Source organism: Ceratotherium simum, chromosome 4 (genome assembly GCF_057802395.1).
Source record: "Ceratotherium simum simum isolate JZ-2026a chromosome 4, ASM5780239v1, whole genome shotgun sequence".
NCBI classification, from domain to species: domain Eukaryota; kingdom Metazoa; phylum Chordata; class Mammalia; order Perissodactyla; family Rhinocerotidae; genus Ceratotherium; species Ceratotherium simum.
In genome coordinates this window covers 5,244,532-5,270,001 of record NC_141903.1, presented here as the reverse complement: position 1 = coordinate 5,270,001, position 25,470 = coordinate 5,244,532, and the positions used below count along the sequence as shown (strand labels likewise).

General features: G+C 43.3%; 1 protein-coding gene across 5 annotated transcripts in view; it reads left to right on the top strand.

The window, feature by feature from the left end:
• The window catches only part of SFXN1 (sideroflexin 1), a 47,363-nt gene extending 31,673 nt beyond the window's left edge, over positions 1-15,690 (top strand). For 4 of the 5 annotated variants that reach the window (XM_087429397.1, XM_087429396.1, XM_087429395.1 and 1 more), the window contains 5 exons: positions 520-647; positions 2,897-2,946; positions 10,081-10,130; positions 10,535-10,582; positions 14,348-15,690. In XM_087429397.1, the coding sequence (XP_087285523.1) occupies positions 520-647; positions 2,897-2,946; positions 10,081-10,130; positions 10,535-10,582; positions 14,348-14,444 (373 nt within the window). In that variant the 3' untranslated portion in view covers positions 14,445-15,690. Of the gene's footprint in view, positions 1-519; positions 648-2,896; positions 2,947-9,111; positions 9,185-10,080; positions 10,131-10,534; positions 10,583-14,347 lie in introns of all 5 variants that reach the window. The other variant, XM_087429399.1, reaches the window with a different exon arrangement.
• Positions 15,691-25,470: the final 9,780 nt, after the last annotated feature.

Sequence of the window (25,470 nt, the reverse complement as noted above, 5' to 3'; positions counted from 1 at the left end):
TAGAACTGTCGAAAATTAAAGGAGAAGAAAGAATGAGAAAACGTATTTTGGAATGGATAGCGAAAGACAGGCTGACAATGGGAGCTTTTAATTATAGTGTTAGTGACTGTGGTTAACACACATCCAGTCATGCCGTGTGCTAGTGACCTCTGTGTCAGAAGAGCCAGTTTACTTGGTAATGCTCCATACTAGAGCTAGCTCTCCTTTGAAGAGTTGTTCAAATTTGCGCATGAGCATAGAAATTAGCCTTTTCTTTAAGTTAGCATTCACCCTTTGAGTCATATTTCTATTAAAAATACTATACCCTTTTTTACAAAGTTTACTAGTGTTATTTTACTTTTGTGTCTATCATATGAGGATAACCTTGTCCATGGCATTTAAAGTAGACTTCTTAGTGCCAAAAATGACACTTGAGTGGGTTTTTGGGTCAGTAGGGACTTGCCCTTTCACAGCGTAGGCACAGTTTCCAGCCGTTGCACGCAGGCATCTGTGGACTTCTTTGTTTGTTTTGCTCTGTAGGGAACTCAAAGTTGGCATTCCTGTCACTGATGAAAATGGGAACCGCCTGGGCGAGTCGGCAAATGCTGCCAAACAAGCCATCACACAAGTAGTCATCTCCAGGATTCTCATGGCAGCCCCAGGCATGGGTTAGTAGAACTTTCCATGCATTCATGTATTCAATAAATATAGATTGAACAAGTGTTTCTGCATCAGTGAACTGAAAAAAAAATCATTCCCCTTGGTGGAATTGACTTTCTAGTGGAGGAGGCAGAGAATCAACAAAATAAGTAAGTAAAATATGTAATATGTGAGATGGTGCTAAAGCCTAAGGGGAAAAGGATGGTTGGGGATCTCGGGCTGGAAGTAGACAGGACCGCCAGGGAAGAGCACTGGGCGGAGGTGAGGGAGTGAGCCAAGTGGGTGTGGGGGTGAATGTTCTGGGCAGACGGAACAGCAGGAGAGGGAGGTGCTTACCTGATGTGTCAGAAGCATCGCAAGGTGGCAGGTGTAGCTGGAGTAGAGAGGGAGATGGGAACAGGAGAATGGAATGAGTGAGGCCCCAGAGCGCAGAAGGTGGGCAGCCGGCAGGCCTTTCCAGCCCCGGCTTTTAATCTGAGGGGTAGGAAGCCACAGAGGGTTTTGAAGGAGAGTGGCGTGATTCATGCATCCATGACTGTGTGACTCCGGGATGGTTGGAGACTGGTCAGGAAGCTGTCACAGTACTCCAGGCGAACGATGGTGGCAGGGTGGACCAGGGCAGTGACAGGAGAGGTGATGAGAACTTGAAGGGAAGGAATTGATCTTTGTAAATCTTACAAAGAAACTTCCGGAAGTTCTTGACTAGGAATAATTTCTACTGAAGATTTATTTGTATCAATTGGACACCCTTGGAACACAGACCAAGTTGGGTTGAGTAGAGCAGCTATTAATAAGATGTGTGCCAAGTTCCTGCTCAGTTTGGTCCCTAGGGCTTGGAGTTAGCATGACCAATAGCAGAAAATCTACATTGTACTTTTTCCTCTGAGAATCTCTCGTTCACTCCCAAGGCTTCTTAGAGCTGCCCTCAGACAGGAAGCCTAGAGAAGATTCTGAGACTAACTCAGGACCCAGAGGGCCTGGGAGTTACAGTGCTCTTTGCAGAAAAAATAGAAATTAGTGTGTTTAATTTCTTCATCTAAACTGAATGCAAACAACACTTGGCTGTTGACTAAGCTCTCAAAGAAACAGTATTTAATCAGCTGCTCTCAAGTTTTCCCGCAATTTTTTGTTGTCTTTAAATTCCTTTTGTCACTGTGAGTGTTCATAGGAGGCGGGTAGGAGTGGGCAGCAAAGCTGAAGAAAAGGGCATCAAGGAAAAGTTTGAGGAGCATTATACTCGCATTCCAGCTAATTGGGATTGTCTAATTGAACCACCCTTAACTGATTTAACAAAGGAGCTCCTCAGCAGCCTCATGAGACAGTGGGGTGCCCTGTGGGGGTGGGTACACTGTGGAAACCACAGTCCTGAAACGTAGGCCGAGAGTCCCCTGAGTCGGGCAGCACCCCTCACTAACCTACCAGGAGGCTGGGGGCCTGCCCGACATGCCTGCAGAGCCCAGATTTCCAGATTTGCCAAAATCCAGCTTCTGCCCTGGGCTTGCTTTTGGTTTTGTACTTTCCCGTTTTGAAGTCTGAGTCTCCTCTTTGGAGTTCAGCCAGCCCAACAAATCCGTTTCCAGTGGCTTAGTTGTTTTAAACCTTATCTAGTCCCCAGAGAAAGAATGCAGTCTCTCTATTCCAGTGAAATCTGTAAAGGTAGTTGACATATTGGAGCCGTGAATGTGACCGTTTAGTCTGATAAAAACTGTGAGTAAATGCACTAACGCTGCCTGACGTTTTCCGGGCATTATTACATCTAATCATCCCGGCCAGTTTGTTATAATTCTCTCCATTTATAGATGAGGAAAACACAAAACTGAGGTCAGAAAAGTGAGGTAACTTTTCCAGGATCACCCAGCTAGCAAGTGGTCTGCCTGACTCAAGGCGGCGGTCTGTATGCTGTACACGTGGAATGGACGCCCGGGGAAGGTTGTGTTTGTTTTATTAGTACAGGGGGAAAAGGTCCTGATGTTTGTCCTGTTGTGTACTTAATATTAAATGTAAAGTCTCTTCAAGATTATAAAATTTTCTGCCTGGCAAAGAGCATTACATTATTTTTCAAAAATCTAGAAAATGGGCACAGTGGATTTTTTCTTAAATACTGAAGTATTTTAAAGCATTATTGCAATTAGCTTCACTCTGCTAGTGTGAAAATAGCCTAAAAGTGATATAAGTCTTTTCTGAAATTGTTGAAAAAAAATGTGAGCTGAAAATAGATACTAAATGAAGATTTAAGTGGATCTATTTTTACTTCCAGCCATCCCTCCATTTATCATGAACACTTTGGAAAAGAAAGCCTTTCTAAAGGTAAGCCGCAGTTCTAGTCATCGTATCTCAATCCTGTCAATTCATTTTCAGACTTCAAACTATACAGTATATTTCCTCCTACATAAGTAGTGAGTAAAGAATTCGGACAGTGACACTTCGACATTTACGTAAATAAAAAAAATACTTGCAGGACCATTTTATTTCTAATCTCAGATATTTGAAAAAGCTCTCATAAATGCAGACTGCTGCCCACTTCTGTTGAGAGGTTACAACTCAGTTACACACTTATCTTGGTCATCGACTGGGTGCCTTGCTAGGTAATGATGAACAGGTGGTGTGAATTTGGAATTATATGTTTGTAACTCTCTATACAAACTATCAGAAATGGAGAAATAATTTGGAGTTGCAGCTTCGTGGCACACTGAATTTAGTGCCGCAATGTATTTTTCTTTGGTGATCATATTTAATAATTCATTAATTATTAGCTGCCTCCCTCAAGGTCTGAAAATATTACAGGATGAAATGGTAACCAAGAAATCTCGGTGCACTATATGCATTCTCTCTACATTGCTTTCTGTGGCGTCCATGATTTAATGCAATAGTATTTATGCTTCACTTTAGTTTTCCAATTCTTGTAACAAGTAGGAGACGATGGGATAGGGTGACTCACTTGGCTCCTGCTGTTGGGAAAGTGACACCGTTAGATCTGCCAGGAGAAACAGGTGAGGCTCCTCACTGGAGGAGCAGGTGTATTGAGGAAAAGACTGAAGTTCTCTTGGGGTAAATTGTTTTGGGTCTTAGAAACAGAATGGTAACATCAAGGGGACACTATAAAGCTTTGAAAAAAGGACATAGTTCACAGATAAAACACTTCCTGAATGATTTCAGTGATTAGGAGAATTCTGAATATCCATCAGGTATGTTCATTGACCTGTGATATTACCTGTGGGCCCCAGATGGAAAACTAAGGCCAACACTAAGTGAACCCTTCATAAACACTTTCAGTACAATCACATCTTTAGAAAAACTAAGCTAAGAAGTTTGCTATGAAGAAACAGTAATGTCCAGCGCCTCATTTGACCCACACAGCCAGGTTGTTACATGTCGATACACCAACCCCATGCGAGGGAAAGGGGACCTTCTCTTCAGCACCCCTTCATATTCTCTCTTGGAAGCCTTGGGGATGTGGAAGAATTATATTCCCTGAACTTCCTCCTCGAGCAATCTTCCACATCGATGTGAAGTGTTAGTGTCACAGTGGCTCTGCAGTGACTGAACGGTCCCACTGCTCCTTGGAGCATTCCCAGGAGGAATCCACTGACCCCTGGGCCACCCCAGGAAGCCCTCTGAGTCCTCATCCATCTCCCTTGTGGGTTTCTGACAGCCTTCATTGTAAGATTAAACAAAAATACAAAACAGTTACATGTATTTAAGCAGTAAAGCTATTAGTGTAAGCCAACATGTAACTGTGGCCTCATTTAACAGTTTACCTATTTCAGTAACTCTTATTTTGGAGATTAATGAAAAAGTTTTGCCAAAATCACTTTCTGGCACAACATTTAGAAAATAAAAACTCTAAAGCTGCTAAGGGATTAGTTTATGTACTGGACCAGTGACTATATCTTAAAACTATCAAGCTGTGTAAACACTTGAGGATTTTCAGAAAATCTGAAAAAAATTGATGTGCTTTCCTCTATCCCTCCCTGCTTTACTTGTGGGCGGGGATTTGGTCTGTGAGGGAGAAAGCCTGTCAAATGAATTTAGAAGGGGGGCCATCAACATCATTCTCCAGGATGCTAGTAGTAAGTGGCCCATCCACTGGGTCCATAACTTTGCGGACATTGAATGGATGCCCTGTGTTCTTCTCTGCTGGCTCTTGATCTGATCAGTCATTAGGATTATAGTGTTTCCACAGGGGCGTATGTTGACCCACGCAACCTTTTGACTTGCCTGGGTGTTAATTCTTAGGTATTGGCATGCCAACTTCAGGAGCAACAGTGAATCAAAAAATGTATTTAATAAACCTAACCTCCCCCTCCTGCTGAATTTAAGCAAAATCAGGTTTTTAAAGCAAGATCAGATTTCTAGGTGGAGACAAGGCTTGGAAATTGTCATCTTATCAGGTTAGTTTGTCTGACATAAAAGTGACAGCTTTTGCAAAAGAGGAGTAATGAATGCGGATCATTCCACCAATAGGATAACAGGGTTGTGGTTGCCGTGAATTTGCAGGTGACTGTGAAAGCGGTTCAGAGGCCACCTTCAGTGGCGACATCCCCCCTATTGAAGCTTTCCCATTCCTTTCTCTCTGCCTCTCAGATGCCACCCAACCCCCAGTTAGCAGAGGGTCTTAGCAGCGTGGCTCTGGAGTAGAGGCTCTGAATCTTGGTGTTTGCCTCTTCTGGTGGGACATTATTCTGTGGTGTCTGGCTCCAGCCTGTGGACATTGGGCACACTCTGGCTGCTAACTTGTATGTTGATCATGGCTTGGGCTTCCAGAAATTCTATAAGAAAGTCTGCATTTGGACCTACGTTAATGCTGAAAAGATAGGTCACCAGGGAAAACATATGAAATGAAGTTGGTACTTGATTCTCGCAATTCAGGCATGCCTTTGAACTCCTGGGGTCTCAGTGTTGTTGGAATAGTTGCCACAGTTACTCTAATCTCTCAGTGACAAACACTGGACAGAAGACAGAGTTAGCATATTGCATAATTTTCTTGCTGGGACAGATGGAAATTGCTATTGACACAGCCTGGCATTTTCTTACCTGAAGGAACCAGCAAATGATACAAGCAGTTAGCCTACCATTGCCCCACTGTCCTAGGCTTTTTCTCAATAATAAGTGATTAAATATTTTGTTTTCCTCCCTCATGTTAGTTTCTGGTTTTTAGCTTTGCTTGATACCATATCCTTCAATAATAATTTGGAGATGTGCCACTTCCTTACCCTTCCCAAAGAAGCCCTCTGCCTGCCCCATCCCATCTGGTGCCGGAGGGGCCTCTGGCTTCAGAACCCCTGTCACGAGGTTGAGAGAGATGATCAGAGTAGCTCACGGATCGGTCCGAGCACCTCACTAGCTCCAGGGCGTCTGGTTGGAGCTGTACTCCAGAGCTCAGTGGAGGACGTTGCTTTGAAAAAGTAGTGGCTAAATGTTGTTGAGCCACTCACACACACGTACCACTCTCAAGGTTGAGGTTGCTGTTTCACTGAAATACTGCATTTTGTCCACGTGGGCAGAAGACCATAGGACTTAACTGATAGTATAGCCATTACTAAAACGTAGGCAGAGGTGGCTTATATTAACATCCGTATGTTTCCATCTCCAAAGCACTTTCACATGCTGTTTTGAAAGGCAGGCTTTACTGAGCTTCTCTACCAAGTTCCCAGAGATCATTTCCTCTGCACCTCAGAATGTCCATGTGGGTAGCGTCTGCCTCGGTCGGCCCTCTCATTGTTCCCACGGCTCCAGCGGCCAGATGTGCCTCTCTGCAAGGGTGTACTTATCTGGGCTTTAAGCTTGGACATGACCAAACTCTTCTGCAAACATGAAACAAATTGAACATTCTTGGCTTTTTTAAACAGTGAGCTTGGGGAGCATTCAACATGACTCATCCTTCCCCCTGCGCCTTATCTTTGCCCTAGTGGATTGCTGGAAAAAAGCGTCAGCTGTGGGCAGGTGACTCACAGAAATCTTTGCAGTAAACCAAAAAATTCACTGCCTAAAATCTGGTGCTTCAAAAACGGCTTTCTTGAAGAAGAGCTCCTGTGGTCCCTTTACCTCGCTGGCTCTTTCATCGGGAACAAAATTGATATGGTTTGGGTGAGATAATAGTTCCACTTCCTCAAGTTCTAGTTCTATATTCCTGTAATAAAGGTGGACTGCTCTGTCTACTCAGATTTCCAGAATCGTCTGCTAATTGAATGTGAAAGTAGCATTTCTTTGTTCATTCATTCGTTTATTCAGCAGCCCTGTGCTGAATGCCTGTTGCATGCCAAGCAGCCTGCTAGTGCTAGAGTCATAGAACAGGGCCTGAGCCCTGCTCTCGGGGACCGTATAGCACAGTGATGGGAAGAGGCACAGGGCAGCGGTTCCAACATGTGGTGACTACAGAACGGGGCTCAGAGGGAGTAGAGAAGGTATCTCCCCCAACTGCAGTAGGTGGGCAGAGACGTGAAGAGGACTGGCCAATGGCCATGCTCTACAGAAGCTCAGAGAGGACACAGAGCATGGCCCGTGGGGAGACTTGTGGATGGTCACATCCTGGGATGTGGGTCATATGTAGGGAATTGACTGTACCATACATAAAAGTTAATTCCTAATGATTCATAAACTCTAAATGTAAAAACCTACAACTGTCAGACTTCTAGAAGAAAATATAATAGAACATCTTTGAGACCTAGAGTTAGGCAAAGATTTCTTAGACACAACACCAAAAGCATAGTCCATAAAAGAAAAATTGATAAATTGGACTTCATCAAAATGTTAAAATTCTGTTTTTTGAAAACTACAAAGAGAATGAAAAGACAAGAAACAGATTGGGAAAAAATTTATGCAAAGCATGTATCTGATAAAGGACTTGTGTCCAGAATATAAAAGAACCCTCAATACTCGTTCAAAAAAAAACTCAATAAGAAGATGGGCAAAATATTTGAACAGACATTTCACCAAATATATACAGATATCAAATAAGCACGTGAAACGATGCTCTGTGTCTTTAGTCATTGGGGAAATTCACATTAAAACCAGATTAGCTACCACTAAACCTGTTGAAATGGCTAAAATTAAAAAGACTGACTATAACATGTGTTGTTAAGGATGTGGAGGAACTGAAACTCTCATCTGCTGGTGGGAATGTAAAATGGTACAACCACTTTGGAAAATAGTTTGGCAGTTCTTTAAAAAGTTAAACATACGCTTACCATATGATCTGGCCATTTCACTCCTAGGTATTTACCTAGGAGAAATGAGAGCATAGGTCCATAAAAGACAAATGTTCACAGCAGCTTTATGGAAACAACCCAGATGTTCATCACAAGAGGATGGCTTATCAAATTGTGATGTATCCATGCAGTGGAACACCTAACTCAGCAATAAAAAGTAATGAGCTGTTGATACATGCAGCAACATGAATGAGTCTCAAAATAATTACACAAAAGAGGAGATACTGTATATAAAATCCTAGAAAATACGAACTAATTTATAATAACAGAAAAGACATCAGAGGTTGCCAGGGAACAGGGTGCAGAGTTTAGGGAAGAGGGAGGAGTTGCCGAGGGCACAAGGAACAAAGAAAGCATTAGGGGGATGGATATGTTCATTAGCTTGATTGTGGTGATGGCTTCACAGCTGAATACATATGTCAAAACTTATACTGTACACATTAAGTATGTGCAATTTATCATAAATCAAAGCTATTGGAAAAAAGATCATTGGGAGGAGAAAGAATTTAGAGTCATATTAACTTTTTAAGCTTTTACCTCATTGAATATCTTTTTAACATGTGATTACTGTCTTTAATTCATTTAAACTTTTATTTAAAATACTCTCTGTTTGCACAGTTCTGTGCTGCGTAAGACATGTCCTTACCCCAAGGAGTTCTATGAGTATGTAGGGGAAGACCAGACATTCACAGCTCGCTAATTCTGTCTCAGACTAAGTTCTGTTGAAGAAGTAGGGGTGAATTAGGCAGGATGGGGTGCTGGAGAGGAGTCAGGAGAAGGGATGACATCCAGGTTGGGTTCCGTGGGATCAGTCAGAATTCTCCAGGGTCCTTGTCATTACCGAGAGCCTTTCCAACAAAACCGTCCGTGCCAGCCACAGTCAGCCTTTAGTCTGCGCGCATCCTGCTTTGAGATTGCACGCAGCGGCTGCCTGGGATAACAGGTGAGCCCCGTCTGCTGCAGACAAGAATCCACTTGAAGTGAGGAGGCTGCTCTCATGGGCTCAAGGTCATCCTTCCACAAGATCTCCTTCAGTGTCTAGTTTGCCTTCCCAGCACCAAGTCTGTGTACCAGCACAGACGTCACACGTTGGGAATGTGCTGGGGTGAGGATTTACCATCTCCTTGGGAAAATCCTTGGTCATCACATGGAGCTAGCCGCCCAAGAGACAGTCTTTTCTTCTCTTGCTCTCTGAGGGCTGGGCCCTCTGTGTGAGCTCTGTGAATCGGCCTCCTCTTGACCACATTTCTCCCTTCCTCTCCAGTCCACGCTTCTCTCCCCCCACGTTAACCCGTGTGATGTACCTTCTCACCAGAGGAGTCTTCTCGGGGACCAGGGTACGCCTCTCAGGCAAGCCACTTTGGGACCATGCTCCTTTAACAGCTTGTGTTGACTCTGAACTAAGTTGGCTGATTTCTTTACACCAACTCACGAGTTGGTTGCAGCTGTTTCAGTGGCCTTTTGTATGTAACTGTATATTTCACTGCCCTTTATCTTGTGTATTTTGGTACCACTCCTTTTTGAAAACTAAAAATCTAACAGCACTTACTCTCCAAAAGACCACCCAACTTATCCATTTGCATTAAAAAAAACAAGTGGCAGTCAAAAATTGTTTATGCCAGCAGTAGTCTTAACCATACTGACAGCAACGAAAACCAAGAAAGGAAAGATGCATGGGAGGAGGGGGGAATGTTTGCTGGGTTTCTGCTACGTCCCGCCTTGTACTTTGTGAATGTTGTCTGGTGTGTCTTCACCCACATGCCTTTAGGAAGCTGCTGTGATCCACATCAGCAGGGAGGGAAACCAAAGCTTACAGAGGTAGGGCTCTGCCCTTTCCCCTGCCCCTTGGGCAGAGACCTGAGCGCAGGTTTGTTTGTCTTCCAGCCTGGGCCGCAGGCTATCCTGCCTCCCCAGCCAGGAGATAAATTATAACTAAATGATAGCAATTTCTCCACCTCCTGTGTACAGCCAAGTGTCACTCAGATTATATGTGCAAGGGGGAAAAACGAGAAGCCACTTGGTCTTTGCATGTGCATTCCTTGGCAGATCAAGGGGGGGCTGCAGGAAGTCAGAACTAACACGCTTGTTGCAGTGTTAACCCCAGACGTCAGTCACTAATCACCTTCCATCTGGATCTTGTAACGTGGAGAGGTTCCTTCCAGTTAACCAGCGGAAGACATTGTCTCGAAGAGCCTGTGTGGAAAGTATTCAAATAATTTATTTCTCAATACAGAGGTTCCCGTGGATGAGCGCGCCTATTCAAGTTGGGCTAGTTGGCTTCTGGTGAGTAGAATTACTTTGATATAATTAATGTCTTTTTTAAAGATACATAGCATATGAAAGGTGAGGGAAAGGGTGGATAATACGGGACACACGTTTTGAAAATGAGACCTTCCCAGAACCTCTGGAACTTATGGTCCCAATAATTAGCTAGAAGTAAACTGTCATTTGGGGAAACTTCATTTGGGCTATTTGCATGGTTCTTTTTTAAACTCCTATATCTCTTTGATTTTTAAAAAAAATTATTTTGGGAGTCTTTGGTAATAAAATTACACAAACAGGACATGTTTTTGTGAGGCATATAATGCTCGAAAGAAAGAGGATTGTTATAAAAGTAAAATGGAAAAAGAATCCAAAAAGTCGACCATTTCAAAATGCTCTGATTTGTCTTTTTTTTTTTTTTTAAGTTTGGTATTTGCTACACCTCTGTGTTGTGCTCTGTTTCCTCAGAAAAGGTATGTATTTGTTATTCTTCAGAATGATCATGAGTTTTAATCCTAAAGACCAGTTGAAGACGCAGGGGCTGTCATCCCATTTCACTGGTGGGGAAGTCGAGACTCAAAAGGTCTCTAAAAGGGAGAGAGAGGCAGAAATCAGACCCACATCTATTTAATCAAAACTCTCTTTCCCCAGCTCCTTTCTACCTGCCACTGTTACATTTGAAAACACTTCATTCTTTTGTAGGAGTCAGGTTAACTCTGGTGCAAATTTGCTTTTATAAAAATTTAAATGTGGTTCATTGTCGTCCAACCCATTGGCAAATGCATCTACAATACCGACATATTAGAATTGAAGTTCGACCCCAGGGCAGCAATTATACACACGCAGCTTAGGGGGTTAGAATATTTGGTTCCCTTCTGCCTACTTAGTTTTTAGCCTTAAAAGCCTTATCGTGCATGTGTCTTTCATTCCAAGCTGCCCTTGAATCCTGCTTTTGATGTAAGACCTAGATTGACAGGCGTGAGACCAGCGTCGTATTAATCTAGGTCTCAGCCTCCTCCTGACGGAACATCAAGACGCAGAGAGGCGGCATTTTGTTGTTTGCTTTTGTTTGTGTCACCAGGCTCCTGCCTTCGTCATACCCTGCACGGGCCAACAGGTCCCAGACACATGGGCTTTAATGCCTTAGGCTTTCAAAGTAGGTGCGGGATGAGGTGTGCTGTTCCAGAGCTGACTTGCTCAGGGCCCTCCAGCTGATGACAACTCCAGCTTTTGTCTGCTCTGCCCCTCTGTCTTTGACCCCCACTGCTCTTAAGGAGTGAGTTAAATCTAAAGGGGGGAGTTGATGCCTGTAGCCAAGCCCCCCTTGGAGAGGGCAGGCCCTTCAGGACCTGTTCTCTAAGTCCAGCACAGATGCATTTCCTCACCTCGAAGAGGAACACTCATGCTGTTGAATTGTACAAACCCCAGAATCTCGGGCTTCGCATAAGAAGAGTTTATTTCTCTAGTGCATGGCACCGGGATACCAGTGTCCAGCGGGTGACCCTGCACTCAGAGATTTAGTGTATGTGGAATGCTGAGGACTGTGCCTGAGGCCAAGGAAACTCGTAATAAATGTAGCTGTTATGGTTTTGAGATTAAAAGGATTTGAAAATCCATAAAGAAGCTTCCTACATAGACCTAGATTTTAAGTGTTATGAGAAAAACAGTATGTTCATTCTAACGTTTGTTTTTATTATGAATTTAAACTCTAGTTACAGAAATTAAAATTAGTTTTCTATAACTACTGGTGCCATGAGGTCACATACCCTTGGAGAGCACATGGTTTTACATTTGGGAGGCCGAGAACACTTTTTTATCCTCCTCTATTTAAAAGTGAAGCTTATTAGTCTGGTTTTTTGACATATAGATTTGTTTGTGTGTTTGTTTTTATTTTTGTTTCTTCCTCGTCAGTTGCATAGAATAGGATTAATCCTATTTCTTGGTTCATAACACACTGTCCTCGTTGGTCCAAGGGTGACCTTATTTTATTTTATCAAAATAGATAAAATAAATCAAATAATTAAAATAAAAGATATAATGAACATCCATGAATCCACTGCCCCACCCATGAGTAAAATTACTATCCATAAGTTACATCTATCTGTGGCTTCCTCCCAGCCCGTCTCCCTGCCTCCCCTGCAGATTTAACCACTGTGAATTTCATGTTTATCGTGAAATTACATTTTAAAATTTTCATCATATATATGTATGTCTAATGTTGCTGTTTCATTTTGTCCCTTTGGGGACTTTTTAGACAAGGGTGTTATTCTATATATAGTCTTCTGGTACTTGTTCTTTTTATTCAACATCATATAATTAAAATTCATCCACATTATTGCATGTAGCTGTAGGTCATTTCATTTTTTACTGCTATATAATAGTCCATTGTATACATACACCACAATTATCCATTCTCCTGCATGAATGAGAGGTAATGAAAACACTCCTTATCAAAATTTGTGAGGAACAGCAAAAGTGCTGCTTTGGGAGAAATTGATAGCTTTAAATGTTTATATTAGAAATGAAGAATACCTGAAAATCAATGCACTAAATGTCTAACTTAAGTTTAAAAAAGAACAAAAGAATAAACTCCCGAGAAAGAAAAAGGAAAAAGATAAGACCAGAAATAAATAAAATAGATAACAAGGAAAAAAATAGAGGATCCACAAAGTCAAAAGTTAGTTCTTTGAAAATAGTAACAAAGTAGACAATTGTCTTGTGATATCAATCAAAACAAAAGGCACAAATAATATTATGAATGAAAAAGAGGCATAATTATAGATTCAACAGAGCTTAATATAAGAGAATAGTACCAACTTATTATATCAATAGATTTAAAAACAAGCAAGACAGACAAATTCCTAGAAAAATATTAACAATGCTGAAAAATTAGAAAGTCTGAATTGGTTTATAGCCATTAAGGAAGTTGAAGTATTACTTAAACTTCTTCCTACAAAGAAAACACGAGAACCAGGTGGTTTTATAGGTGAATTTTACTCAACTGTCAAGAAACAGATTATTTCAATTTTAAAAAACTCCCCTAGAATATAAAAAAGGATATTCCCCATCATCCAGTAAAGCTTGAATAACCTTAATTCCAAAATTGGATTCGGCATTTAAAATATATTAATAGTAATTATAGATACTTATAGATGGATGGAAAAACAGAAGGACCAAGAGGCAGTATAGCCTAATGGTTAGGAGCATGGCTTTTGGGTCGAGAAAGACCTGGCTTCAAATCTCAATTGCATCTCTGGTTTCCTTAATTGTAAAATGAGGATAATACCCGACTTTCAGGGTTTTCATAACGATTAAAATGCGTAATGTCTGGCAAAAAAATGGTCAATAAGTCATAGCCATTATCATTATCATCAGCAACATCGTTTTAAAAGTACCCGAAATCCCACTACATAGAAAATAGCCACTGTATTTTTTGTATATTCATAATTTTTATTTTTTTTTTTGCATATCTCTATGAATCTATATCTTACCTTTTTTACCCCATATTTTACCACATCTCCACTATAGTAAAGACCAAATCTTTTTAAAAGAGTAAACATCAAAATGTTAACAGTTTTTCCGGTAGTAAGCATTCTGGACAATTTGTCTTCATACTTTTATGTGATAAGTGTACGTTTATAACAAAAAGATAAGTTTTAATATGTATATACATATAATACATTCAAGACATTTTTTAAATGCATAAAGCAAAGACAAACAGTGATCACCTCTCAGTGGTGGGACTACTGGGGATGCTTTTCTCATACATTGTAGTGTTTTCTAAAAGCTTTAGAGTACGCATGTAATATAATACAATGGATAAAAGCACATAGTGCAAATGAGTTTTTAGCGTTAAAAATTCCACTGAGAGCATCTTTTTTCCTTAGTGGTGAACATTTATACGGTTTTCCTTGGGAAGTGGCGTTGCCACAAATTGTTTTCCAATGCCAGCAGGGTCTGAGAGTGCCATTGCCACACATCCTTGCCAGCGATGAGTGCTTTTTTAGCTTTTAGTAATTGTTGGGTTCTTAAGGTGCGTTTCTTTGATTATTAGTGACCGTGGATTTTCTGAAAGGAACAGGATACTTGTTTTCTAGGCACATGAAGCATTTTTCAAACAGGACTCTGTTTTACTGCACAGTCCTGGGGGAGGCGGGGTGGTCCTCTCTCTGCCCTCTCCAGGTTCTAGGTCTCGCCTCTGCCCATGTAATAACCCTGTCATGTCTCCCTTATCCCAGTTCCATGTCTGTGACAAGCTTGGAGGCTGAGTTGCAAGCCAAGATCCGAGAGACCTCTCCTGAATTACGACGCGTGTACTTTAATAAGGGATTGTAACGTGGGGACAGAGACCACGACGGCTTACCCCGCCAACTGCACACCTGGGGGTGCCGTGTAGGTGAGGAAGATCCTGCTGCACCTGGGTTCTTCCAGTTATAGAAACCTTTCAAAGACCCCCTGGACCCTTTTCGAGTCAAGCTGCTCCTGATAGCATAGCGCCTGGTGTGGGCCAGGTGCCCGGCACCCGTTGGCTCCCTTACATTAGAATCACGGTATAATTTACAGAAATACCCTTTCTGTAGCTTTTATAGTAATTGTTTTTCAAACACAATATCCCAGTCCTCACCCAGAGTTTTAAAAAGCACGGCTAGGCATAGAGTAGATGTTCAGTATATGCTCAATAAATATTTATTGATTATCAGTCCGTGAAAAGGAAATCTGTTTAAAATAATGAATTTTTAATCCCATTCTTGTTTCAAATCACGGAGATCTCAGCAGTGATTTGGGAAAACACAAAAGTTCTGATGCTCAACAGTAAAAAATGACTCATAAATATTAGGGCAGTTTGCTTCCAGTTTGGGCGGTGGGCACCCCGAGGTAGATTGTGAGCCTTTTGGATCTGCAGGATAACAGCTCCTTCATATACCTCCCAAAAGTCAAGTGTGACGAGCCGTCCCCGCTGTCAGCAACTAGATGCTTTCATATTGCTGTTGGGGTTCTTTGGTTGACTTTTAAATTTATGTTTTACATTCTTATGAAGATGTTAATCCTGCCTTGCACTTGTTGACTTTACAGTCAATTATTTACATCAAGTAACTGAAATTTACAGATGTCAAATTTTGGAAGTATGTTCAAAACCAATGCAGTATGACTGAGTGGAATCTAGTTTGATTTTTTTTAGCAGTGAGAGCACAGTTCCAGCTAACTACATGTCTTTTCTTGTCGAGCTTATACATTTCTTTGGCTTTCATAAAGATACAGAAATAATGTGTATGTGAATCAGTAACTAAATGAATTTTACTTGAATGATGTATATTACATTCCAGCCTGTTTGAGAATAATGAATCCATGGACCACTGTTTACATCATCTGTAGTAGTTTCACATATAATATATTTAATGTAACAGATTATGTTTCAAGTCTGTAGATGTTCAAAGGCATACACAAGGTGGTTGTTGAGTGTAGACCACTCAATTCAATTTGTAATTCAGAGACTTGTGAGAAAAATGTAGAAACTAGTTTTGACAGATTTTTCCTGACAATGTGACCAAACTGAATTTCCTCATAAAGAAAACATAGCGTGCCTTGTGTCTGTGTTTCTCTTTTCTCTAAAAGGATCAATGGATATGAAGCTTGGGGCTTCTCTGAGCCTTCCTTTGTGCCACCAGAATTTTCTCATTTAGACTTTTCTGTCTTAAACCATTTTGAAGCAAAATAGCTTCCCAATGACATTCTGGCCTTGGATGTATTTTGTTGCCATCGATGCTTCTCTTTAAAAACTGGTAAAAAGCCTGAATTTCAAGGCAGATCTCCATGAGGTGCTTAAAGGGCGCTTTTAGTAAGAAACGAACGCACTTGAGGCCTACCCCACCCACCCCAGCTAACCTCAGAGTTCTTACCCCCGGTTAATCGGTAGCTCCATTTCAGAATCTTAACCTTCGTTGAAAAATTAATGACTGGTTGGAAGATTGACGAACTAACCGAAATTTTATATACACCAGGAAGATATGACCAAAGCGTCGGTATAAAAGGGATAATGAACATGGAGATGTGTCTTTTTAAACATTATTTATTGAAGCTTCCAACTCTTGATGCTTTTTATATAGAAATATTAACTGTATAGTTTAATCATGGTTTATAAAAAGGAACAAATGAACCAAGATTGGCAATCTTTGCTGATCTCTTAGAAATACCTTTTCTGGAGAAAAGTCCACATGGAGTGCAATAAGCCTGTAAAAGTAAATAGTTATTCATATTTCTATTAACGTAATATGAAGAATTATGATTGTACGTATTTACTGACTGGCAGTTTTTATTTCAGTATTAGCACGGTGTCTTGCCAGTGTGGGAATCAATGTATTATTTCAGTTCAACTGGATGAAATGTTAAATAAACTCAGAATGAAAATAAATCCTCTCTTTTATTTGTATGTAAAAGATAATGCAGTTTTTGTGTTACAGTTGATGGTACCTTCCATTCAAACTTAGTATCTGGCTACCATCAGTAATGCCTAAATGGAGAGATATTTTTGTATTATGCCTTTAACGGAAAATATATTTCTAGTTTTGGCTGCCAGTCTTCCACCTTCTTCAACACCATATGCATAGAGCCCCCCCACCCAAGCCCCACACAGTGTAATTCCAGAAACGTTCATTATGAGCACGGGGGCCTGTGATTCTGCCTTAGACCCTGGTGACTCACCCCCACTGCAGGTGGTGGTGAGGTCAGTTTGCTTCTATATTGTCAGATTCTAATGTGGAACTAACATTTGCCATCCTTCACAGAGAAAACCTAAATTAACCCAAGACTGGGGAGTGCCTTATTAACAGATGTAATAAAGAGCTGAGCATTCTAACCTCCTTGGTCGTGTCTCTGCATCTGTTCCGCTACCGTGACTCTGTTCGTCACTGAAATTATTTAAATGTATTCCCTAGCTCAGGTTTAAGAGGCAGAGCCGGTACAGCCTTGGTTGTACCCACTCTTAAAATATATGTGTTTGGGCTCCTGACGTTCTCTGTGACCCTCAGTTTTGTTTGTTTTGGTTGTTTGGAGAGGATAATTGAATCTGCCTCATAGAGTTGTTATGAAGATTAAACACGATAATCCCCACACAGCAGTGCATTCAGTGAAGGGGTGCCCATCGTATATCCATCTAGAGACACCGGACATGCATTCAGAATGCCACTATATCAATGTTAATGGTAAAATTTCAGAACCCCAGCACCTTCCCCAGAGATAACCCACAACCTAACTACAAATATCAGATTAAAATGGTCACATGGAGACACTTGAATCCATCCTTTTAAATGTCTAACAATTAAGGTTTTGCCTGAACGAGACGGAGGTGGGAAAAGTCTCTGCTCCCAGATGAGAAAGGTGGGGCTTCCAGGAGTGAAGTGCATGCTCAAGGCTGCCCCTAGTCACTTGAAATCTGTAGTGGGAGCTGAGATCTGACACCCAAACCTACATCCCTGTCCAAAATTGTAACAGCTAGAATACTCTAATAAAATTAGTTTTTCCTTTGTGTATTCAGAATTTCACTAAAAGCTGAAGATGAATAAGGTTACATTTGGTAGTGATGACATAAGATGTCACTTAAACCCTAGGTATTCAAAGAGTGGTCCAGAGACCAGCAACCTGTGAGCTTGTTGGAAAAGCAAGTTCCTGGGCCCCGCCCCAGACCTACTGAGCCAGAATCTGCAGGATAACAGGAGCCCCAAGATCCCTGCACACGTCACAGCTTGCGAACTTCCAGCTATAGCCACATCCCTGGGATTCCCAGAGATCTGAGCTTCATTGGGTCAATTTCAGACCAACTTACAATTTTCTATGAATTTGCGTATTTACCCCTCACCAGATTCCAAGAAAACATCCGAGTTCAATGTTGACGTACTTAGGGACACAGTATTAATAAGCTTACAAGGGCAGGGATTTCTGCTTTGTCCACTGCCATATCTCCAGCACCTGGAACAAGTGGCACCAGCCAAGGGTCCATGTGGTCATTGGGTTCAGCCTGGGCTCTTTCCAGGAATCTGAAAAGGTGTCTTCACAGTTTCAGTTGTGGAAAAGAATCCATTTTGTTTCACGGAGAGGTCATCACCAGGATGTGGAGGGAGCAGGGAATATGAGATTTTTCTGGAAACAGAGCTGGAAATGAACATTATCCCTGGGAATCTAGAGGGGAAATGGCTGCGAGCAACCAAGTTGTAACCATTGTTCCAGGACCAGCCCTTCTGTCTCTGAGGACACCACTGCCCCTGAAGCTTCTGGAGCACAAAGAGTGCTTGGGACAATACACATGGGGCTTGTTTAATCCTCAAGGAGCCCGTAATATCCCCAATTTTAAAGAGAAGGAATTCGAGGCTCAGAGAAGTGGCCTGACTTATCTAGTGTCACACGGTGCCCCAACCACCATCTCAGTCCCAGCCTGTCCAACTGTACTTCACAGCTTTTCCATCAGTAGGAATATTTATAACTAGCTTTGGAAGAGCATTTTATGATCTTCAAAGAGTTTTTTGTTTGTTTGTTTTTCCATGCATGCATGCATTACTCCTTGTAATTTTCCTAAGGGCTCCTCTGAGCATCATCTCCATAAAAAGGTGGGGGAACAGCCTTGAAGCGAACTTACTTGCCACAAACCTAACTTGGTGCATTCAAAGGACTATGAAAGATATATTCACATTCCCACATACACACAAACAAAAGGTTTGTAAAACATGTAGAGTTCAAATGAGCACCCAACCAAGGGCAAAGGTAGAGCAGCAAGGTCAGGTCCTGATAGGGTCCCATATTAGAGTAATAGAAGCAATGGTTCTCAAAGTGTGGTCCCTGGACCAGCAGCATCAGCATTCCTGGGAACTGGAGATGCATGTACTCAGGCCTTCTCCACAGGCTGAATCAGAAACTCTGAAGATGGGGCCCAGCCACCTTTTAACAAGCCCTCTGAGTGATTCTGATACGGTCAAGATTGAGAACACTGGGTGGATGTGAGAATGAATGCTGGCGTTGGAGTCAGTTCAGGTCTGTGAGTTGAGGCAGCCTAAGCTCTCTAAACCTCAGTTTCCTCATCTGTAAAGTGAAGATAATACCACTTTCCTCACCAGAATTCAGCTAGTATTAATAAACAGCACTTGGGGCCGGCCTGGAGGCGCAGCGGTTAAGTGCGCGCGCTCTGCTGCAGCGGCCCGGGGTTCGCAGGTTCAGATCCCAGGCGCGCACCAACGCACCGCTTGTTAAGCCATGCTGTGGCGGTGTCCCATATAAAGTGGAGGAAGATGGGCATGGATATTAGCCCAGGGCCAGTCTTCCTCAAGAAAGAAGTGGAGGATTGGCATCGAATGTTAGCTCAGGGCTAGTCCTCCTCACAAAATAAATAAATAAATAGACAACTTGGTGCTGGGCACTGGGCACACTCAGCACACTGTAGCTAAGCTTACTCTGTGTGATCCCAGGGGGCTGAAAGTTTGACAACACTCTGTTGGTGATCCCACTGGGAAACAGGCACTCACATGTCTGCTGGTGGGCGTGCAAATTGCTATGATTTCTCTGCAAGACAGTTTGGCAGTATCTATCAAAACTTATAACAGCACATGCCCTCTTTTAAGCAATTCCACTTCTAAGCATTAATCCCACAGATGAATACACTCAGGGTCACAGAAGGCCTGGCTACTCCCATGGGGGCCATATGGATGGAATGTGTTGGGGGAAGATTGGAGGATGTTTCTAGAGAAATTGCAGGCAGGAAAAAAAGAAAGTGTACACTACTGTGGGATAATCCAAGATATAAGAAAGAATGAATTTTCCCTTATGACATTTTTTTTAAATTTCTGACTTGAATTCTTGCAAGATAAATAGACATGGATAAATAACAGTTGATTGTCACAAGTATAAACTAAATTGAGAAAAAAGGCTGTCTCTGCTGGGATTATAAGTGATTTTAAAATTTTCTCCTTTATGCTTTTCTCATTTTCCAGATTGACTTCTATTTCTGAACTTAGGACATATTAAATGCTATTTTTTTTAAAAATGTCTAGATTATAGTCCCAATTTTGTAGTAATAAATGCATTGATATGTATAAAAAACAAATTAGAAGGATATTCACCAAAATGGTTAACAGTTGCTGCCTCTGGGTTGACAGGTAATATTTATTTTCTTTACAGTTTTCCGTTTCTTAGATTTTCTGGAATGCACCGATATGCATTTTAGACAGAAAAATGGCAAGTTCAGGCCACGGAGTAACGTCAGAGGTTGAGGCCGCTCCCACTTCTCGAGCCCCCCCAGGGGTGGGCAGTGACTCCGCTCAGGCTTCGAAGCGGGCACTCCCAGGGTGACTCGCAGGTCCCCACTCACAGCCCTGGGGGTACTGACCAATCACCGACCCTCCCCTCCATTCCAGCTCCGCGCCGGAGGCGATGGAGACGCTATCTGCTCGTAGACTGCTGGTCAGGCGGGAGCCGCCTCTGCGGCCGGAGCTCGGGGCGGGCGGGGAGGCAGCGCAGCGCGGAGGGGCCGCCAGGGCGCAGCATTGCCCGCAAGATCGCGGGCGGGAGCCGGGCGCTCCCCCGGGCTGACGGCAGGTGGCCCCAGGCAACCGACTTGGGCCCGCGAACTTGGATCTCTGAATTTCGGAGGCCAAGTCAGGAAGGGAGTCGAGGAAGCTAGGAGTAAAACATGATCTGACCAGCTGCGGCAAGCTGGAAAGATGCCCTGGTTCGGCGGCGGACAGGCAGGAGTGGATCATCCACTGGGGCTCCTTGTACAGGGCACCTGATTCCGGGTGGGTGGGGGCGGGGCGGAACGCGGTAGACCAGACCCAGTCCCTACCCTCAGGGCCGTCGGTGCTGTGACACAGGCCAATGACACCGGGAAGATGGACCCTGAACCCAGCGGGGAGGGGAGCTGGGAATCAGGGAGGGCTTTAAGGAGTGGCACCTCAGCCACACCTGGAACGTGAGTAGGAGTTACTCACTGGGAGGAGAAAAGGGGCAGGAACAAAACTAGCGCTTCTAGGTAGAGGGAACTGTCCATGAGAAGACCTGGGGACCAGAGAAGGCGTTAGAGTGTGCAAGGAAAGGAGCTTTGGGGACAATGCCACCAGGTTCTCAGGGGGCCCGGTCATGAGGGCACTTCAGTGCCCAGAGAAGGAGCATGGTCCTCATCCTGAAAGCCAGAGATCATTCTGAAGGGTTTTGTGCAGGCGAGGAACAGCAGTCAAACCCCAGCTCTGCCCCTGACTGTTTCCGTGATGTGGTCAAGCCAGTTCCCCTCTTTCAGCCTCAGTTTTCTCATCTGTAAAATGGAGACAATAAAATCCACCTTACGGTCTTGCTGTGACGATTTAAAGGGGTAAATGGAGAACCCTAGGTCGTGACTTTCCTTCCCTTGTCCTTTTATTTCTCTGCAATAACATCAAATGGAAACCACAGACCAGCAGGCCATTTCCAATGCAGGGCAGAGTCAGCCTGGCCACACTAGTAGGCCTGGGTGAGTCGTTCTGGCTTGTTTCCAGGGGTCAGAAAATCGTTCCATCAAGTGTGACTGCAATCAACAAGTTCTGCCCCTTTATTCCCGTTTCTAATGAAAATGTATTTGAATCACGATCTCCAGGAAAGATGATAACAAGAGAACAATTAAAAAAAGAAAAAAAAAGCTAAAAATAGAGATGAAAACATCGACTCTATTGAAATTCCAGAGGACACAACCTCAGGAGACAAACTCTGAATAACAATGTCGGTCCAGAATGTAGGCAGGAGGATGCCAGGAACCCATTCCCCACGGAGCTGTCAGGTGAGGCAGGAGAAGGTGTCGAGGGCTCGGCTGTCCCTCGGGGCCACTCAGGCTCATGTTCAGACGTGCTCGGGAAGCCCTGGAACCCAGCAGAGCGCCCTCAGCTGCCCCGGCCTCCTTGCCAGGGGGTGAGTCACACTGGAAAGTCCTGTGATGACGATCCCGTGAGGAGGAAGAGGATGCTGTCGCTGAGAGACAAGCTGGGACTGGATCCCCTTTCTCGGCAAATTTCTAGCTTCCCAGCACTCCTTTGAGAGGGAAAATCTGGACAATGGGGGGAGAACAACAAAGGAATCCCAAGCGACTAAGTAGAGCCTGACAGTAAACTGTGGAGAGGGCAAGGAGAGGAGGCGCAGGAAAGCCGTCAGGACCAAGTGTCCACAGCAGCTCTAAATCTGGGAGTTGAAAGTGGGGTTGAGAGGGTCTGGGGGACTCCATGCAGAGATGGGCAGCAATGGGGAGACGCCATCCCTAAAAGTTGCTGGGCATTAAGAGGATGCCCGTTTGCCCTAGAGCAGGATTTCTCACCCCTGGCTTCACTCCAGAATCACCTGTGGAGCATTTCACAGTTCTGTTGCTCAGGCCCCATCCAAACCATTTGCACCTCACCACCTGGAGGTGGCCTGGGAATGGGCATTTTAAGCTCCCCAGGCCATTCGGAGGTGCAGCCAGAGTTAAGAACTGCTGTTCTAGAGATCAAGGAGAGCTTCAAAGTAATTTCATGACTTTGGGGTGCTGGGTGGGGTTTTTAATGTCCCACAGTGATGTAAGTGCCGGCACTGAGCTGAGAGCATCGGCGTGTATCATGGTTTAAATCCACTCAACAGTAGGCCCCTGTTACAGACAGCCACTGCCAGCATTCACTGAGCAGTGACTTTGCCTCTCACCCCCTCATTTAGCCTCACAGCACCCGGTGAATAAGCACTCTAGGTCTCCGCACTGCGCAGATGTGATGGCCACACTCCAGGAGCTCGCCCAAGATCAGCCAGAGGCAGGACCGAACCCGGGCATCTGGCTATACATCTCCCAGCCGGTACACCAGCTGGCCCGCCTGTCCTACCCAGGGCCTCCCCACAGCCTGCCTTTCATCTGCCAGAGGGGACAGAGCCAGCCTCTGACCCCAAGGTATCCACAACCAAGACTCTGTTCAGATGGGCCTGGGAGAAGGAGCCTGGAACCACGCTGAAGGCAAACAGCAGATGTCCCCAAGACCGCAAGTCTTCGGTTCTGGAGAACGTGGCTCTGAAAAGATTCCAGTGTGAATGGAGTTTGCAGTTTGAAAGATGAAGTTTCTGGAGCCCTGTAGGGTGCTCGTTCTGGGGCAGTGCCTGCTTCCTCTGTTCATTCCCATCCCAGCTCCCATCCTGGCTCTGCCCGTGCACTGGTCCTCCTCGCTCTGCCTTCTGTGAAGCCTCAACCTGTCTGACCTAAAAAGCTCTTTATTTTTACTGCAAAAATAGTACATGCTCATAGGAATAAACTAAGCTAACATAGAAGTGTATAATGTGATAGATTCCTCTTCTCCTTTCCTAATCCCAGCCCCCAACACCACCATCTCCAGGGATGACTGCTGTGTAATTTGGTCTCTGTTCATCCAGACCTTGTACCTGCTCACGCAAACATATATGCTCACTGGTAAATGTATTTGATTTGGCTTTGTCTATAAAAATGAAATCCTGTTGGGGCCAGCCCTGTGGCCTAGTGGTTAAATTCGGCATGCTCCACTTCAATGGCCCATGTTTGGTTCCTGGGCACAGACCTACACCACTCATCGGTGGCCATGTTGTGGTGGCAGCCCATATACAAAATAGAGGAAGAATGGCACAGATGTTAGCTCAGGGTGAATCATCCTCAGCAAAAAATAAAATAAAATGAAATCCTATTATGTACATTATGCTACAATCTCATTTTTCCCCTTAAGAAATAAATCCTGTATATTTTTCAAGGCAATTAAGATTTATATATATAAATCTTCCTTGTTCTTGTTAAGAGCTTCATAGAATTCTGAAACATTAATCCCTATAATTTATTTATCATTCCCCTATTGATGGACGTTTTGGTTATTTCCACGTTTTACCTATTACAAAATAAGATGCTGTCCTTAATATCCTTGTGTGTAGCTTTATATTCTTATGCTGCTGTTTCTTTAAGAGAGGTTCTTAGAAGTGAGATTAGCTAGGTCATAGGATATGAGCATTTAAAATTTTGTTGATGGTGACGGTGATGATGATGATGATGATGGATGATGGTGAAAGCTAACTGTATTTAGCATTTATTTTGACATGCCAGACATTATAAGCACTTCTATTTATTATCTCATTTATGCCTTTCTTCAACTCTATAAGATAGATTCTATTATTATCCTCATTTTTCATAATGAAATGGAGGCCTAGAGAGGTTGAAGCTCTTGCCCCAATCACACAGCTGGTAAATGGACTGTCCTCCGAAAGGGTAGTACCAATTTTCACTCTAGTGACAGGGCCCATTTCCTCACACTCTCCCCAACACCGGATGTAATTGTCTTTGTAAGAACTAAAAACCTAAAGGTTCCTCTTTTTTGGTTTGCTTCTCACCCCTTGAGGTTGAACATCTTTTGTGGCCTCCACTGCCACCACCCTGTTTCAGACGATTGTCCTCTCCACTTGGACCAGAACTTCCACTGATTCCTGCTGCCAGCCTTCCTCCTTCCAGCATCCTCCACACTGCCTGAGTAGGCACACCCTCTCCTGAAGCTCTTTGACAAAGTCCCAACTCCTGGTCTGACATTTGAGGCCCTCCATGACCTCATTCCTACCAGCCTGTCCAAGTTTGTATCCTTTCTCTGGCCCTCTGGCCCTTTCCGGTGAGCTTTTGCAAACCATGTCCATGCACTTTCACATCTTATGGGCATGTGCACATGCCACTTCCTCTTTCTGGAAGGCTTTTCCATCTTTGATATGCCTGGCAAACTCCTATTCATCCTTCAAAGACCAGTTAAAATGGCCCCTCTTGAAATCAGGATGAAACCAAGGAGAAGACCAAAATGTTTATAGCAACAATGAGATTGCAAGTGGTATTTTTTTCTGTTTTATACTTTTTTGTGCCTTCTAAATGTTTTGCAATGAGTGGCTATTACTTTCATAATTAGAAAAAATAAAATAACTTTAATTTTTGAGCATTTTTCAGTTGAAATGTCTTAGTCTGTGCTTTTTATAAAGTAGTGCTTTAGGGTCCTGACCTAGATAATTCTAAATTACTCTCTGAGAGGAATCTTGGCCTTGCCTCTTTGTTCATATTGGGGTCAAAGTAGTTGTCTCTTTCCTTTGAGAAAATTGCCAGGGTGCCTGGCATATGGCTGACCCTCAGTAATCGCTGGATCAGCAATTGGTTGCTGACAAATTGCAGCAAAATGGTTGCTGAATGCATTAATTAATTAACAAAAGAGTCGAGCACACACGCACACCTTGGCTGACGTCTAAAGCATAGGCTCTTCATGTATCTGAAAGAAGAAGGTGCCTCCCTGGTCTCCCCTCCCACAGAAATTAGGGACAGGCATGACCCTCAAGCAAGTCCTTGCATGTGATAATTTCAAGGTTC